Genomic DNA, 17,277 nt, shown 5'->3' on the forward strand with positions numbered 1-17,277 from the left:
AATCTTAACCTTACAAAATAAAAAAAACGCAATAAATTGTAGATTTTAATAGACTTATATTGCATCATAAATTAAATCAGCGCAATTTTCTGTACAATAATGTTCTACTCTAACAACCAGTGAGATCTAAAGCTGCTTTTTTCATTGCCTGTTAACCTATAAGCAATCTAAATATAAAAAAAATCAAACATAACGTGTGTTGAAATGTTTTAGTTTATAGCGCGGCAGTAGGCGCGCAAAAATGTCATAATTGAGCTTGCAATTAAGGGGCGCACCACATTTGAATTGCGCTCAGCTCATTGTGACACCTCTGCAGCAGCATTTAATTAAAGTCGAGCCTCGCTTTGTTTGCGCCCTGTAATGCGGCTTGTCTAAAGTGAACCTCAATAGGACAGAAATTTCAAGTTTTGTGAGGAGGAGGAGGAGGAGGAGGTGAAGGAGGAGGAGGAGGAGGAGCAGGGGGGGTATTATACTATTGTCCGCCCCTTAATCCGGTTGGCTCAGAGACTGCCTGCAGGCCAATTTGTAAATGGTTTGTGGAGCTGCCAATCAAAGCAGACATCCTCTCCTCAGGCTGTGACTGCGAAACATCTCAGTTGCTGTGTGGAGAGATTTCACGGAGGAACCCTCCCGTGCGTGGAGCCATCAGTGCGCCGCAATCCGTAATGCCTCGGTGAGGATCTGCCACGGCGGAGAGCACAGCAGCGCCTGTGAAATACTGTGGATTTTACATGACAGCAGAGGAGGAAACTGCTCACCGGCTGTTTGTCTGTTTCTTATCTGCCCCCCTCCCTCCCTCACATGTCACTCTAATTAATCGGAGGCATGTGGAACCGCACCAGGATTAGGAATCACCTCCCAATAGTGTGCCTGCTGTTGACGTTATGGACCAAGGTAAGGATACTGTTATTTCTATCCACCCTAAACACGCTCTTATTTATGTATCTAAAGATAAATAAAATATATTAAATGAGAGGAAACTTGGGGGGGAGGTATTAACTGCATTTTCGCATCACATTAATGGATAATTGAATTACGCAGCGCTTTCAGTTGTGCAGCATGTGATCGCGATACCATGACATGACTGGAGTCTGATAGAGGCTGCTCTCCATGTTTGATTCTCAGTCTCATAATCCTTTATTTATGAGAGGGGGGGAGAGAAAAGGCCCGGAGTGAACAAGTTAGAAGTTGCATCGCCTTGTTTTCCTGCAGCAGCTGTTAATGAGCAGAAAGCGACCTGCTTGTGTGAAATCCCTGCATGCAAAGTTGGAAGTTGCTGCTTTGCATCAATTGGCCGCTGCGGTGGATCGTTTCGCTCACCTGCTTCCATCAGGCTGGGATGGAAAAGCCTCATTGCTCCTCATTTGGACCCAATTAGACCAGCTTTACATCTTCACGCCTGTCGCGCCACCGATGGTGAATGCGCGCGCGTGTGACCTGAAACCATCCATATGACACCTTATGCACACTTACTATACCTCCTATCAGTCTAAGTTTTAATACATTTCAAGGATTGTTTATTTTCTCTTTCAATGTTTCATTAAAGGGAGGGAGGGACAAATCACACATAATTAAAGTCACTAATGTGCAATTGCTTTTTTTTAATAAAACGTACACACCTATATTGCACCCCTGAGGATGCTGGGTAAATATAAAGTCTGCAGACTACAGAACCAGAAGGATAAAAGCTGCAAATCTTTGACCCACTTTAGTGATCTGCCTATCTTTACACCACCAAAGTGGACTCACATGAATGTGTAAAAAGTCTGCACACTTAAATTATGATTTTGTCCTCTTTTTCCTTGTATATGACAGAACCAATCATTTGGGGTGCAACTTCCTTCACCCAGATTAGCACCACAAATGCTATTGTGGGTCTATGAGGAGAGAGGGCGGGCTGCATTTAATTTTGGCCCCGTTGTTTCCAGGTGTCCCAGTCAACCGGCTATTTTGAGCTGCAGCTGATCTCTGTGGAGAATGTGAACGGCGAGCTGGCGGACGGGGAGTGCTGCGATGGCCCCAGGAGTCCCCAAGACCTGCACTGCAGCCTGGACGAGTGCGATACTTACCTGAGAGTGTGCCTGAAGGAGTACCAGCAAAAGGTCACCACCACCGGGGCCTGCACGTTTGGAGCCGGATCTACGCAAGTTCTTGGTGGAAATATGTTTTCTTTGGAGACCGCCAAGAATAACGCCAATAAGATCAATGAGGCCGGCAAGGTTGTGATCCCCTTCCAGTTTGCCTGGCTGGTAAGTAAGCGAACACCTGTTATGTCTGATCATTTTTCCACCATGGTAGTCAGGTTTTTTTCTTTTCCTGCAATTTTTGGTCATCTACTTAAAATTCAGAATGCATTTGGAAATTTGGAGGAGCATTAAAACCTGATATAACTAAAGTAACCCAAAAAAAGACATCATTATAGCTGCACATTATCATATTTAAGGGATCTGCAATTGATGATTTCTCCTTTTATTAAAGCCTATAAATGTATGCACTGCCTTTCATACTAATCTTCAGAACACATCCTTAAGTAAGCTGATAATTGCAGTTTTCTTAACGTCATCTGCTTAAAACTCTGTTTACGTCATGGAATCGACATCAGATTTTTCCTCCAAGGTCTAAATGTCAGTTTTATCTGTTAAACCGAGATCTTGGCTATTTTCTCAAATTGCTTTTGCCAAACAAGGATATTTGGATGTTTTAAAGGCAAAAATAGTAAAGTTTTTTTTTATAATTATCTGATCAGAGGAACACAATGTTTTATAGTGACCTTTGGTCATATCTTAAAGTTGCCTCTAAATGGAAATAAAACAGGTTTTGTTGGATTTTATCCGATCGCTCCAGCTGAGGTCATGTCAGCACAGTCAAAGGTGTGTAGATTCTTATCAAGTGGGGAACTACAAGTTCCCGTGTGGATAAACCATCACAGGACCTTTTATCTTTATTATTTATGAGTTTCAGGAAGACTCTACCAGAATTCAAATAACAGCTAAAGCAAAAGACAATTTTCTCCGTATGCAAAGCAGGAACAAACTTCCAAGCTTTTGCAGGTGGGTGGGAATGAGGTGTGTCTGCTTCTAGGCGCTTCTCTGGGGTTGATGCTCCTCTTAATTCCACAAAGAAGAAAAAAAATGATGAATGGTCTGACATTATCCCATAAGCTTGAGTTATGCGTTCAGCTGAAACGAGTGATGCCTTCCGGCGCTGGTTCTGTGCGTGTTACTGGTTGGTTTTAACACCTCTCCTCCCCATTCTCCTCCTCTCCCCCCGCTGAGGGTGCCAGGTGGCCCCTGGTGGCCCCTTCAGGGCAATTAAACTTGTGGGAGTGCAGATGAATGATAGCTGGTGATTTTGGCTCACAGATGAAACATCTACTTTTTATTAGTGTAATGTTTAATATAATGATGCTTATTTTGATATTAAAAGCTTTTATTTCCGTATTTTCATTAGTTGTTTTTTGCAGATGGTTTTTAACTGGAGAAGCTAATCGTGTAAGCTGCAGGGGAAAATGCCAAGAGGTGTAATATTAAACACTAGGGGCTGTATGTTAAAGCAGCAAGGAGGCTTTTACACAGTCTTTTCTTTTTCTTGCCACCTGGGATGATGCTTTCTGCAGATGAACTGCATGCCTCACCTGACGCAGAAAAGCAACCCTGAGAAAGGCTGTCTGACTCCCTGAGAGACACCTCGAGGCAGAGGTGAAGAGGGCTATTCTGGTGTGTTGTCCTTCTGTTAAGTGTCCCAGCTGATAGCGGTGCACTATTCCAGTGCCAGATGTCACAACAAGCTTGTGGGGGTCACCGGCCGCGGCGTCGTTGCTGTACTCACTCAAGAGACAAAGATGCAGTGTGCTGTTGGCTGTGTCATCTGGCCAGCTAACGAGCGAGGCTTGGGAGTCCTCGCCTGTCTATGAACCAGACTTCAGCAGAGGTCTGAAAATATATCGCTACAGGATTTGTTTTTGTTTTGTTTGGAGCTGTTTTAATGATGGGATAATTAAACTTCGCATTTTGGGGAGAAAAAAAAGTACAAGAGGCAGTATTTCTGGCTTTCCTACTAAGTTTTGATAATCGTTGATGCTGAAAGCTTTCCTTATGTAATAATTAGTTGGAAAGGGAAATTGAGGCAAGCAACTTTTAAATTGATCCTATGTTCCTGAGATGCATGAATCCCTTTCAGTCCTCTAAACTGGCTTAATTTATTTATTTCATAGACCAAACCCTAGCTTTGTTTTTTTCCTATCAAATAAAAAAGCATAAAAGTATGTTTAATCATAAAGTAGAAAGTATGTGTGGTTCTTTAATGAAACAAAATGATCGCTCAGGTAAAGATTAAGGTTTTCTTGATTTCCTTTTGTCAGATTAGCACATTTAGGGGCTGGAAATATTATTCCAATCTTTGGGTAGAGTAACCAAAGCTCATTTAGATTAATTCACCAGTTTTTTCTAGTTTTAATTGCAACACAATTCTCTTAAGAATTTGAATTCGGGCTTTGATTTGGCCTTTCTAAGTATGATAATGCATGGATTTTAATTTTCTTAAGTTCCTGATTGTCTTGTGAATGTGACCCCAGGTTATAGGTGTTTGCAGCATTTAAATGTTGTTTTTTAAATTCAGGAGTAAGCTCTATTTAGCTCCATCAATGATCTGATCGATTGAAGTGACGCTGTCTGTTAGATCACTTAATCAGCGTGGAAATTAAGCCAGTGAACAGAAACCTCTGGAAAAGCAGGATAGAAGCACAACTTTACCTGAAACTTTTTCTCTTATCTGCAAACATCAATGCAAAGAGAAAAGGTTTTTGTTTCACATCAAGTCAGTACAGTCGGTTTAAATCAGCAACAGAAAAATCAGATTTAAAGTCCGGGCTTTCCACAGGTGGAAGAACAATAGGGGGTAAAGTCATGTTGGCTGTGAGGAAAGTTGTCAGATTTTTTTGCAGTCAAAAAAGATGGTGAGTAAAACAAGAGAAGGGTGAAAATAAATCAGTTTTTATCTTTTATATAATTTTATTGCAGCCATGGCTTGAAGGCACGTTGCCTTGGACACAGTTTCTTACAAACTTGCATTGATCACTAAGAAGCATAAGCTCTTCCAAGCTAAACAAAAACAATATAATTATAACTAAAGCTGCAACTAAGGTTTATTTTGTAAATCAATCTGTCATGTATTTTTTCGATTAATAATTGGACAGCCAAAGGTTAAGCATATTGACAGATGAAAGTTTTTGTTCATCTTAATTGAAAAAATGTTGATTATATATACATATATTTTTACAATCTTGGTATATTTACTACTCTAAGTGGGTCACTCTGTCAGTTAAAGGCATGTTTTACAGTCTTTATACTCCATTAAATGATTAATCAATGACTAGATTAGTTGACTATTAATTGTTTCAGCCCTAATTATTACAGAAAAACCCCAGAAGAACTGTTTGTCCCTTTCGTACAGGCAAACTAGTTGCTCCTGTTGATAGCTGTGTTATTGAGTTGCTCATGTTTTCCCCAGCAGCCCTTTTCCATCCGACTCCTTTTCAGTTTTTAAAATGAAAATGTTTTCTTCCCTCTTAATAACAGGGATTAAGCATGTCTGAATTCTCTTTCTCTTTTACAACATTTGGACTTTTTTAGATTTTTTTTTTGTTTGTTTTAAAAAAAGTTTTTATTGAAATTGATTGTTTTTAATTTTCTTTTTTTGGAATTTAAATAAAGCTCCTATGCTATGCCTCTCTAATGCAAAATCCTGTTAATTTTTTGGAGTGCGCTCCTGCAGAGGAGTTCTGTTTTATTTTGAGACTAAAAGCTGATTGGTCAGTTCTAATGAGCTGGATTGATTTTAGAGGTGAGTATTGGCATGAGTGTTGCGATTCGATACATGCCGCAATACTTTGGCACGATACGATATTATCACGATATTGCAGTATCACTATATATTGCCATATTTTCCCCAGCTATTAAAATCAAATGATGAGATAAAACAGCAAGTGCTGTATATTTTCATCAGAAAATATTGATTAGGTATTATTATCCATGTTTTTTGGGTTTTTTTCCCACTGTGACTGCCTCAAATACAGATTACGTGCTGCATGTACAGTTAAAGGGCTCCACAGCGCTTTCTGCCAGAGCGGTGGTGCAGAGGTAGCCCATTTTCCCATCAATGTTTTATGTAACCATTTTTTTTTTTATCGATACTAAGAAGTGAAAGATCGATATTATATTGGGCAGCTGAATATCACGATATATATCCCCAAAACGATTATTTCCCACACCCCTAATTGATAGACAGGTGGTGTCACTTCAATTGAAAAGCTTCATCTGAGGAAACAATCTGCATGGCATGTGGCTGCCACAAGGCTTTTCCCCTCACACCCAAAACTTGATTTATAATGAAGTGCACAAAAAGAAGCCTTGGAGTCCCTCCCCGATTTAGAAAATACACAAAATACATTTCAGTTGAAGGCAATCGGTTGCACTGGACTAGGGCTGCAACTAATGATTTTTTTGCAAATCAAGTAATCTGTCTATTTTCAAATAATTGAAAATATTGATTTAATTTTTTTTTTTTTTTATCTTAAATGCAATTTTGGTATAATTACTGCTCTAAATGGGAGTGGCTCTGTCAGCTAAAGGCATGTTTTATAGTGTCTATTATCCAGTTAACCCTTCATCGGTTACTAAATTAGTTGACGATTATTTCCAGAACCGATTGTTTCGCTAGGCTGTGTGCTGATAAGGCATATCCAGCAGTGTGTGGCCTGATGAAGAGGACTACTGCATTGATGGCGATACCCATAGATTGAATAACAGACAAGTTGGTTGCTGAATTTTTATGTTGAACATGGCTGTTGCTGCACAAACGGCAATTTTTGACACCTTTGTAGTAGATGGAGCAACAAGAGGCCATAAAAAGTCATTTACAAACCTTGTTTGCCATCTTTACTAAAATCCAGTTGATCAGATAAGATGGACTTGGCGTACTCTATGGAACTAATGTTAAACATTAGTCAGCAGCGGCTAACTATGTCAGGGTCTCATTTGTCCGGCCTGATTGAGTTTCCATTTTGTCAGCTGGCGCTGGTTGTGCACTCCAGGAGTGTAGCTGGAAGGAAAGGACACGATCTACATCCATCTGATCACTAATGAAATTGCTGTTTGGAACTTCTCTGCATGTCTCTTTGTCCGCACCCGGTGGCCAAATCACTGCACCGGAAGTCCTTTTGATGCCAGCCTACCTGTAACCGTTATCTTCTATGGACCCAGATCACATGTCGGAACTGCATCCTCAAAGCTGAACCTGCTCATAGTCAGCAGGGACTGTAGTGGCTGTCAAAGGAACAATAAAACCTGAAGAAGCTGAATTGCTACTTGTATTTTAACAGATGATTAATTTACAGAACAGTAGATGTTTACAGAAGAGCCTAAGCCTCTCATTGGAGAGATTGACATTTACCCTTTCAGTAATTCCACTGCTTTCTAACCTGCACAGACCTGCACAGGGAGCACTTTTTTTCTTTTCCTTTTCTTTTCAGCTCTAACCCAAAGTATTTGATCTTGGCTTTCATCCCTGGGCTTTAACCTGCCACTTGCGTACACTGCTCCTGTCACGCCTCTCCATTTTCTTTTGCCGTAGGGACTGGAATTTGGATGACATCTGTGAATAGGTTTGAATTAAGCTCCCCAATCTTTTGGTTGGTATATACAGGTTTGGTCTACCCAGATGAAGACGCCATTAAAAAGGCATTTTAAAAACCAGAGTTGATAGTTTGAAGCTGCTCCCCATGTTGCCTCTGTCTTGACATCCCTATCTTTATAACCAGCTACAAACTTTGGCACTAGGATGGGGCTGAATTTTAGAATCTATGATTCATAAGTTTTTTTAGTTAAGTTTGAATTTTACTTTTCCACATTTTGCTCATAGGCCAGTGGTCCACGCTCTTCTGCCTTCTTTTACAGCGTTATTAGCTATTCCTTCAGCTTCAGTTGATTGCATCTTTAGACACTGCGGCTACCATATTCTGCTTTGTGTGAATGTAGAAATATTTTTTAAAACTTAAACTGTATGTGAATTTTGAACAGGTACTGCTTTAGCCACCTTGTGATCCTGGTAAGACCAGGAAGGATGTTCTCATTTGCTGGAGATGTTCTGATTAAAGATCTTTGCAGTCACACTGTCTAATCAGTTAATAGAGTAACGCCAGTTTGCTTATGAGAGACAATTTAAGGTATAGATACTTCAGAATACACACGTCTCTCATCTCAGCTGGTCACTGTTGCACACAATCATAGTTTTTTGCGGGGGGGAAAAATATATATATCTCCATGCATTTTACATGGTATAAATGAACAATCTTAAACCTGAATGCATTGAGTTTTTTGTATGAAATTGTTCATGTTAGGCTTAAAAAAAGAGGTAAAAAATTACTTTGGGTTGGATTGTGCCAAAAATATTTCTGAAAGATATCTTTTTATTTTTTTAAGCTAAACTCCCCAACAGGGTAGGACGTCTCTGATACGGTTTATCTGCCTTACTCCAAGAGTGCAAGTAGCTGCGCTTTAGATGCATCAAGCTGGAGGCTAATGTACGCTGTCATGGTTAGCTACACATACGGAGCTTGTCATAGCTGTTGCTAGGAGACAGCTGCATAGGCCTCCAGTAAACAATTATCCTCTCCACTCTGTGGCTCCCTCCCTCCCTCCCCCACCCATCCATCCTCCTTTGGTCCCAGGGCTGCTGCGTGGAAAACCACTCGCACAAGTCTCACCTGTGTTTTAGCTCGACTGGGTATTGATTATGCAATTAGCCAGTCAGCAGGAGCTTCCGAAGTGGTTTGTTTGGAGAGGTCTTCTTTTTTTCCACAAGTCATGCTAAGGATGTTATTTGTGTCTCAGGGCTGCAGTGAGCAGCTTTACTCATCTTTGCTGGAGAGGTGCAGCCCACAATAAGTCATATCTATTTTTTTCAGTATCGTGATCAAGTCTGAGGGGTTAAAGCACTGACTAAACATGAATCTTAAGGGAATTTAGGACTTGATAAAAGCTAAGATAAGTTAACTCAGGATGACTCAAAGTTACAGAAAGAATGACTAGATCTAGAGATTTGCTGGTAATGGGGGGGGGGGGGGGATATTCTTACTAAAACTTGAGCTGTCAAATGATTAAGTTCTCAAATAGAACATTAATCTCCTTGTTTCAAATGTTTTCTGTTTTCATCACACATCCTCCATGATGTATGGATCTTGGCAGTTCTTTATAAACCATCTGACCGTAAAGTTTGTGGATATTCCAATTGATCTGTTATAATATTGGGGAGGAGGCTGCAGGGATTTCCTCTGAGGATGCTTTGTTTTTGTTCGGTCTGTGGTTTTGCACAAGGTACAGGATGTTCGAGAGGAAAACAACAGCTTCTCCATAACTACTGTACACATGTTTTGTTCATGTGATAAAGGGAACCGTGTTCTATGAAGTGTTTGGATCCCCATTTCAGAGAAGGGAATTATTTAGATACCTTATGGTCTCATTTTTTTTTTCTAGTTTTCTGATGGTCTTATGGTTGTGGTACTTATCACAATGTATGCCACTGACTTTCTTTTAACTTTGGACATACTTCATACTAATAGCAGAAAAATGCATCAGAATCCCTCCAGTGCTGTCCTCCTTACCTAGATATCTTCCAGGGCAGCTCATTCAGACTAGCACAGCTATTTAAGAGATTTCCTCAGATTCTGTATAAATGCTTCTACTTTTATTTGGTCTGGGTACAGTTTAGCTGTAATTGTATAGAATTGTATCCAAATGGGATTCATTTGAAGAGTGACAGCCGATTAGGGCGTCTGCATGAAATGTATTATGCTGATGACCCACTGAGTCAGGTTTATTTGCATGCTGCCTGTCAATTCTTGTCAGCAGAAGCAAAATCTTTGAGAGACTTCCTGTAAGCACAAAGCATGAATAAATCCCCGTATTTATCCTCCTCACGTCTGCGCCTTAGTCTAAACAACAGCTTAAACAAACCACCACTCCGTGAATGATAGTGTTCGATTACATGGCTTTATCATTCTTTAACCTGTAAACCAGCATTCAAATGTAGCTGCCATGGAGACTATTTTCTTTTCTTTTTTTTTGTCAGGTCTTTGTGCAGATGTCTGTATGTAAAGATGAAGTGAGATGGGGAGACACATGAAACCCCACCTGGTTTATCCAAGCTGCAGGTTTTTGTTGTCTTGGCAATTGGCATACAATGGCTATGTTCCCAAGCAGGACTGGTTGTAAATTTTTTATGAGCTCATTGTAGATGGCTGTAGTACTATCCACTGCAATAGCAGGGCCATAAAGTACAGCAAGGAAGCCTGTTTGCTTGTTTTTTTACTAATGAGGGAAATTATAATGGGTAATGTCAGTGAGTTTATAAAAAAAAATTTATGATTCAATTAAATAGTGTAGCTGTTTTCGAAAGGTATTGCTCTTTAGAAGTTTATATTGTCAAACAGCACTTGAGAGGCAGCAAACAGATCACCTGCCTTTGTAATCAATGCCACACAGCAGTGTATATCTATTCAGTCCTCATAGTAATCAATTATTGGCAGTCTCCAGAACTTCAAGTAGCACATTGGATTTTAACTAAGATGTGCACCACAGCATCAGGAGTTTATGCATCAGATTTGCAGCTTTTTCGTTGGTAGGGGAGGCAGCTGTCGATTAGTTTTAGTAATCAGTGTTATTTTTACATTGAACTGATTAATCTCAAGATATCTTTTTTTGTAAACTACCATTCCAGGGTTTCTGCGTGTCATTAAAAATCATAAAAAAATATTATTTTTTAAATTAAGGCCTTAATTGGCATTAAAATCCATTAAATATTTATTGTGGCATTTAAAATGCTTTATTAAAAAAATTTGTATTAAAAAGAAAATTCGTCAGAAATATTATATCATGATATATTTGCAAATTTCAACAAAAGTGGCTGGAAAACGAGGAATTCGGGACATGGCTGCAGCCTGTCGACGGGTACCTGTTGGTAGCATTAAAATTATATCTAAGAGCATTAAAAAGCATTAAATTTGAGTTATTCATTTCTGTATAAACCCTGCATTCCTCAATCTGAAATAAAACATTTGCATTATTGTGAAGGGGAAAAAAAAAAACACTTAACGTATATTCCGTACTATAAGACATTTGTTTCCCACGCTTTGAAACATGCGGCTTATGCAAAGGTGCAGCTTTTTTGTGGAATTTTCTTCAGCCGTAATGAAACGGAAGTCGAAGTTGGAGATCAAACAGGATGGTGCAAATTTTCATTTAGCACAAGCTAACATTAGGTACGACGGAACAGATGTCCTGAATTCACACATGTTGACATTTAATTGCAGAATTAAAGCTGTTGTATCAATGAAGAGAATGTGTGTGCAACTACTGCAGAGCTAAAATAAAGCGCTTTTGGTGGGAGACAGTTCAGCTGCTTATAGTCGGGTTTAATTTAGAAATAGAATAAAAAAAATGTGTGCTGCTTATTGTGAGATATGCTCAATAGTCCGGAAAATAAGGTAAATTAAAAAAATATGCGATAAATTCGATGGTAACAAAATTACTATCTAATTAATAAGGCTTTTGAAATTAAGGGATCGATAATCTGATGGCAAAAGATTCGTAATAGGTATTTTACACCTCTTAAGGAGTTCTAGATGGAGCATATATACCGATAATGAGTTTTCATCTTAATTGGAAAATGTGTGCGTTTATAGATATGAGTTTTTGTACAGTTTTGGCTTGATTATTGCTCTCCGTGGGATTTCCTTCAGCAAATTGCACGTTTTAAAGTCTCTATACTACAGACTTATAGGAGTAGTCTCACGAGATTCCTTTGCAATTTAGTTGATTAATATTTCATTAGACTAATTATTTCAGCCTAAGATAGAATTGGTGGCTTCAGCTAGCTATTTATTGTGATAACCACTGTTAAAAACTGCTAAAACATATTGATAATTAATCCTTGTTATTTGTTTTCATTTTATTTTCTGTACAAATAAAAAATGTCCTTACCATTCTCTATAGGCTCTAGTGTCTCATTCAGGGACGTTTGACTCAATTTAGTTGTCTAAATGTATCATAACTGCACAGATATAACATGTATGACATCTGAAAGATTATATGAGACCAAAATACTGTAACAGAGCAGGACTTCGCCAATGCAATATTGTTTAAATGTATCATAATTTCAGGAAAAACGTTTAATATCGGTACATTTACTGAGCCTGTGGCTAACCATCACTGTTAGTAAATGTAGCGATGTACTCGTTTTCCCACAGGTTTATTATCCCGACACTGCGGCCCACCTACTGTCTTGAAACACATAGCTGCCCTATCAGGTGATGGCCATGCATCTCAACCTCCTTAGCAACATATCAGCCATCTTCCATACAGCGAACAAATCTGTCCATGAAGGCTGTCTCTGCAGCTGTAGCAATACATACAATTGTTGCAACAGTCTAGGGTTTTATTGCACAGCTTATGTTTTCTTTTTCACCTGCAGGTTTTCTTTTTGTTAAAACTTAACATGATGATGTTGCCCATTAACTTATATTCATCTTACTTATGTTTTTTGTTGTTGGTTTAATGGATGGAATTCTGTTACCTTGAGCACCAGCAGGCCATGCAGCAGAAATTTAATGTGGCTATCAACAAATGTTCCACAAATGTCTCGCCTCTGCATGTGTGCATTTCATTTGCTGCTCGCCCCTGCCTCTTGTTAAATGTATGGTGTGCAGGTGCTAGAGGTTCCTAGTGGAGCTAATTAAAGCATGTCATTACACGAGCAGTTAAATTGTCACCGTACTGTTGAACCTGTTTGAAATGATAATGGTGCTCGGCTGGAGGCGGTGCTGTGCTGCACTCCAGTCGGGCGGCGCGTTGCCTTGGATCAGGAATTAGCCTGTTAATGTTTCTAAAGCATGCTTATTGCTGTGGTAGCTCTCAGGCTTGAGGCAATCTAATGCTAGAGAAGGTAATTGACATATTCATACGCACATGATAAACAGGCCTGACCTTTCCGAAAGGTGTTGGTTTATTGCTTTCATTGGTCACTAGCATGACCTTTTGCTGTGTTTTACAAATGCTGTGTTATCCCTTTGGTTAATTCACCATTTTAAGACTGGGGAGTTGAATGTGAATTTTTTCACCCTACCTTTTCATTTCTGACCAAATAGTTAATTTGCCCTGAACCGGTGGATATTTGCATTGAGGTGTCTGTGGTTTACTTGCAAACTCATTTACGCTGCTCTCACCAAACCGACATTTGCGTGCTGGTGTTTGTTTTCACGTGTTGCATAGTCTTGGATCATGCTGGTTAATTAGCACTAGGAGGAGGAGGGGTTTGTTGTATTGGAAGTGCATGGGTAATGACCCTGTTGGCATAGTAGCAGCATGCTCAATGGGCCGTGTATGTGTGCGCACAGCCGGTATACAGCAACCAGCCAAATGCTTGGCCTTCAGCGACTCAGGATTCTGGCAAGCGCCTGATGGGCAAAACTCATATCCCCCCCCATCATTCTATAGGGAGAGAGCTCTTCCTCCTCAACCTATTGTGTGTGCTAGCTTTACCTTAAGTCTTTTTTCATGTGTTTATATGTTGTTTTTTTGTTTAATTATTATTAATATATAAAATCATATAAACAGTTTTTATCCCAATAGATGAAATTCAAAAAATTTGTTTACATTGATTTAAAGTTGATGCAGACAGTTTAAAATATTAAGAATAGCTTCTTATTCTGAATTTGTATGAAATCACTCAGTCATCAGATTAGTATGTTTTACATCAAGCTGGCTTGAACTGGGGCTTTAGGTTTAGGTTTCTTCTCTGCATATTGATTGGGGGGGGGGGGATCATGTTTATGTTTCTGCATTTTGCAGACGCTTTTATCCAAAGCGACTTACAAAGTAGACACAATTTTAAGGTTATCAATATGACAGTAAGTTCTCTAGATAAAAAAAATCCCCAGTCAGAATCAGTGGTGCCCGCAAAGAGAGAGGGAAGTACAGAAAGGGTAGTAGAGGGGTACAGAGGTATGGGTAAGTGTTGGGATAGGAGATGCTCTTTGGAGAGGTTTGTCTTTAAAAGTTTCCTAAAGATGGACAGGGATGCTGCTGTTCTTCTAGCGCTTGGTAGGTCATTCCATCCTCTTGGAACAACAAATGAAAACAGTCTGGATTGTCTTAAGCGTGCTGTAGGCACTGCTAGACGACAATCCATTTATGACCTGAGTGACATAATCATGTACAGCATTAAAAGTGCATATTTTATTAATTATATAAATTTTCCAAAGCAAATACTTAAAGAAGGAAAGGCACTGCATTGTGTTTATTCACCTTTTTTCAGTAAAGGTTATATTGGAATGATGCAGGTTATTTCTTCTTTGATGGGTTTTATATATTTTTTTGCCAAAGAGTTATGTCAAAAATATATTTGTAGTCTCCACCTCCAGACTAAGCAATCCCGCTTTAGCTTAGGTTTTTTGGAAAGAATGAAGTGAAGAGAATTTCCCATCGATCTACCAATATCATCCCCTTATATGCACACATTTCACCCCTGGAGGTCACTGATCTTTGCCCCTGAGCAGATTGAGGAGGAGAACATTAAAGAGGACACTTCTTCAAAAAGAAAGGACAGTTAGGTTATCATTTTTTTTCTCTCTCTTTTTTTTGTGCCCTCAAAGGTTCTCTTTTTAAATATTGGACGTCTTAAACTGTCTTCTTGAGAAGTGTCTGTAACTTTGGCTTACTTTATCTAAAGAGAACAAGAGGATGCATTACAAAAAAGTATGATTTCTAATCATGTTGATGGGACATGATTGGTTGTTAAAGTCTTAGTGATATTTGAAGCTTTCAGCTGCCTGTCAAAGCTGCAGTTTATTTACTATGCAGCCACTAAAACCAAAAGATGGGAGTGAGATCACAGATTATTGAAGATTACATAGCGAGCCATTGTAGGCCACAGGATGAATCATGTTTGACCTTGTGTCCCATTATAAGGCAATAAATCAGGGTGTGTCATTAGAACCCCCGCTCCAGAGGACGAGCTAGAAATATATAGAGTTAGTTGATCTGATCACCTTTCTGTGACATGAGAAACTGAGATATACCAAGGTCTCAGAGGGGGTTCTCTTCAGAGTCTCCATCTGAGTCTACGACACAGACTCAGATGGTGCCGAGTTGTTGGCAGACTGGGATCAGGCATGGGATTACAAACCAGACCCGGATCTCACATTCTTGGTATTCTTCGAATGCAAACATGCACATCACCCCACATGCAGAGGGCTGACCCCTCTTTTCAGAAGGAAGCGTGCAGATCCCATGCTTAGTGACCCCAACCTGCCCCAGCTTCCACTTCCCACTGCCACCTCTCCCTCTGTCTCCCTGTCCCTTTTATATTTCAACGACTACCTTCCACTCATCTGTCCACCCCTTCATCTGGCGTGGGAACCTACACCTGTGGCTCTCCCCAGGCAGCACCATCACAACTTTATCCCTAGTCACAATTGTACTGTATTGTTAAGGTTTAAAATGGATACCTGGGTTCTTTGAAAAGGCTTTTTCTTATTTATTTTTTTACCTGGGTTTGGGCTTGTTGCTTTAAGTGAAGATACTCCATGTTTTTCTTCCATGTCCCAATTCTTTATTTGAAATGAAGGATTCCTCTGTCTAAATCCTCTAATCCATGAGGGGAAGGAGTAGGATTTTAGCTTTATGTTCTTTCTAATGTCAGACCGAAATGACTCCTTAATTATTTCCACCTTGAGCAAAAAGCTAAAAAGAGGGGTAGATTGAGATGACAATTGTTTTGTTTTTTTTCGGTAGTGTAACCCATTTAGTTATACTACGAGGACTCTGAAGGACCGCTGCGGGCTGTCCTGACACTGTCCTGCTCAGGCTGGGCAGCACACATGCTGACACTAATTGTCCTCGTGCTGACTGTGTCTCTTCATGGACAATGGTTTTGATTGGAATGGGGGTGAGTTACGGTGTTGGGACAAGGGTCTTTGTTTGGTAGCCTTTACCCATTCCCTCCCCCAATCCACTCCTTTATCCCACTGCCCATCCATTTATCTTGTTCGAACCATTTGGGCAGCTGTCACTTAATCCAGCCAATCACAGACTGGGATCGTCTGTGGGAAACCAGTCTAGTCCATGGCTTTGCTCTTCCCTGACTTGAAGGACTCTTTAATAAAGTGTTTACACCATGTAAGCATGTAAGGAAGTTTAGAATATTCAGTCAGGCCTCTGGCTATTTCTTAGACTGTTTCCTTTCCCCGTTAGCCATGTATTTATCGATTTGCCTTTAATGACGTATGTGTTGCCAATCAGTTCTTTTTCATGCATTGGCATACCCACCCACCCACATGCTCAGGAGCAACCAGCCTTTCCTATTTTGGTGGGGGGATGGGTGGAAAGGTCAGAAGCCGAGCTACGTGTCGTGGGATGATGCACGTTCATGTCACATAATCCATTGCTGAGGCTGCATCTGCTGCATGTCTGCAGTTGGATGGATGGATGTAGTTTCCTGCAGCATCACCCTGAACATTAAGTTGTACATACCAACCGATCTCTTTTTGCTCTCTTTTGGTTTTCACCTTGACGATCTCTTCACCTGTTTGATTTTGAGTATCTTACCTGTTGATGTGGTGTTGTGCACCTGTGCTCTTAAACACTGATGGATCTCTTTAGCTCTCCCGCTAACCCATCATCAGTCCTTCTATTCTCGTCAACCGTGGTCGTCCACAAAAAAACACTCCCCTCCCCTACCTCCCACCACCACCCACAGCCAGACAAGCCTGCTTAATCCCACAGCCCAGCAGCAACCAGCCTACCAGCTTGCTGGTCCCTCAGATCAACAACACACACTTAGAAACACACATTCTGCAGTCTTTTTCCCCTTTGGTTTCTTTCTCCCAGCTTGATTCATGCTTTCAGAAATCCATTTTTTCCTCCCCTTAACGAGCCCCAATCATGCTCCACCATCCCATCAGTGACATTACACTAGAGGTCACAGCAGTCACACTATGGCTACTACAACTGTCACTGGTAGTGATGTAATGACTGCTATTTAGGTCAGCTGGTTGCCTAGCAGTGATGCTGGTTTGCTTAGGTAGCACCCATCTGTGTGTGAACGACTATTTAGAGTAAATCAAAGCAGTTGTGATACTGTGATTACTGCAGAGTCAATACAATTTTCAATGGATTACATCTAAAAAGAATGCTGTCGAATGAATGAAAAGGCTTCAAATGATCA

General features: G+C 40.1%; 1 protein-coding gene across 2 annotated transcripts in view; it reads left to right on the forward strand.

Annotated features, from left to right (window-relative positions):
- The first annotated feature begins 536 nt into the window (after positions 1-536).
- The window catches only part of jag2b (jagged canonical Notch ligand 2b), a 52,481-nt gene continuing 35,740 nt past the window's right edge, over positions 537-17,277 (forward strand). The window contains exons 1-2 of one of the 2 annotated variants that reach the window (XM_038277529.1): positions 537-894; positions 1,929-2,249. In XM_038277529.1, coding sequence (XP_038133457.1) covers positions 826-894; positions 1,929-2,249 — 390 coding nt within the window. In that variant the 5' untranslated portion in view covers positions 537-825. The remainder of the gene's footprint in view (positions 895-1,928; positions 2,250-17,277) is intronic. The other variant, XM_038277530.1, reaches the window with a different exon arrangement.

The sequence above is a fragment of the Cyprinodon tularosa genome, unplaced genomic scaffold (genome assembly GCF_016077235.1).
Source record: "Cyprinodon tularosa strain WSP-4 unplaced genomic scaffold, ASM1607723v1 ctg132, whole genome shotgun sequence".
NCBI lineage: Eukaryota > Metazoa > Chordata > Actinopteri > Cyprinodontiformes > Cyprinodontidae > Cyprinodon > Cyprinodon tularosa.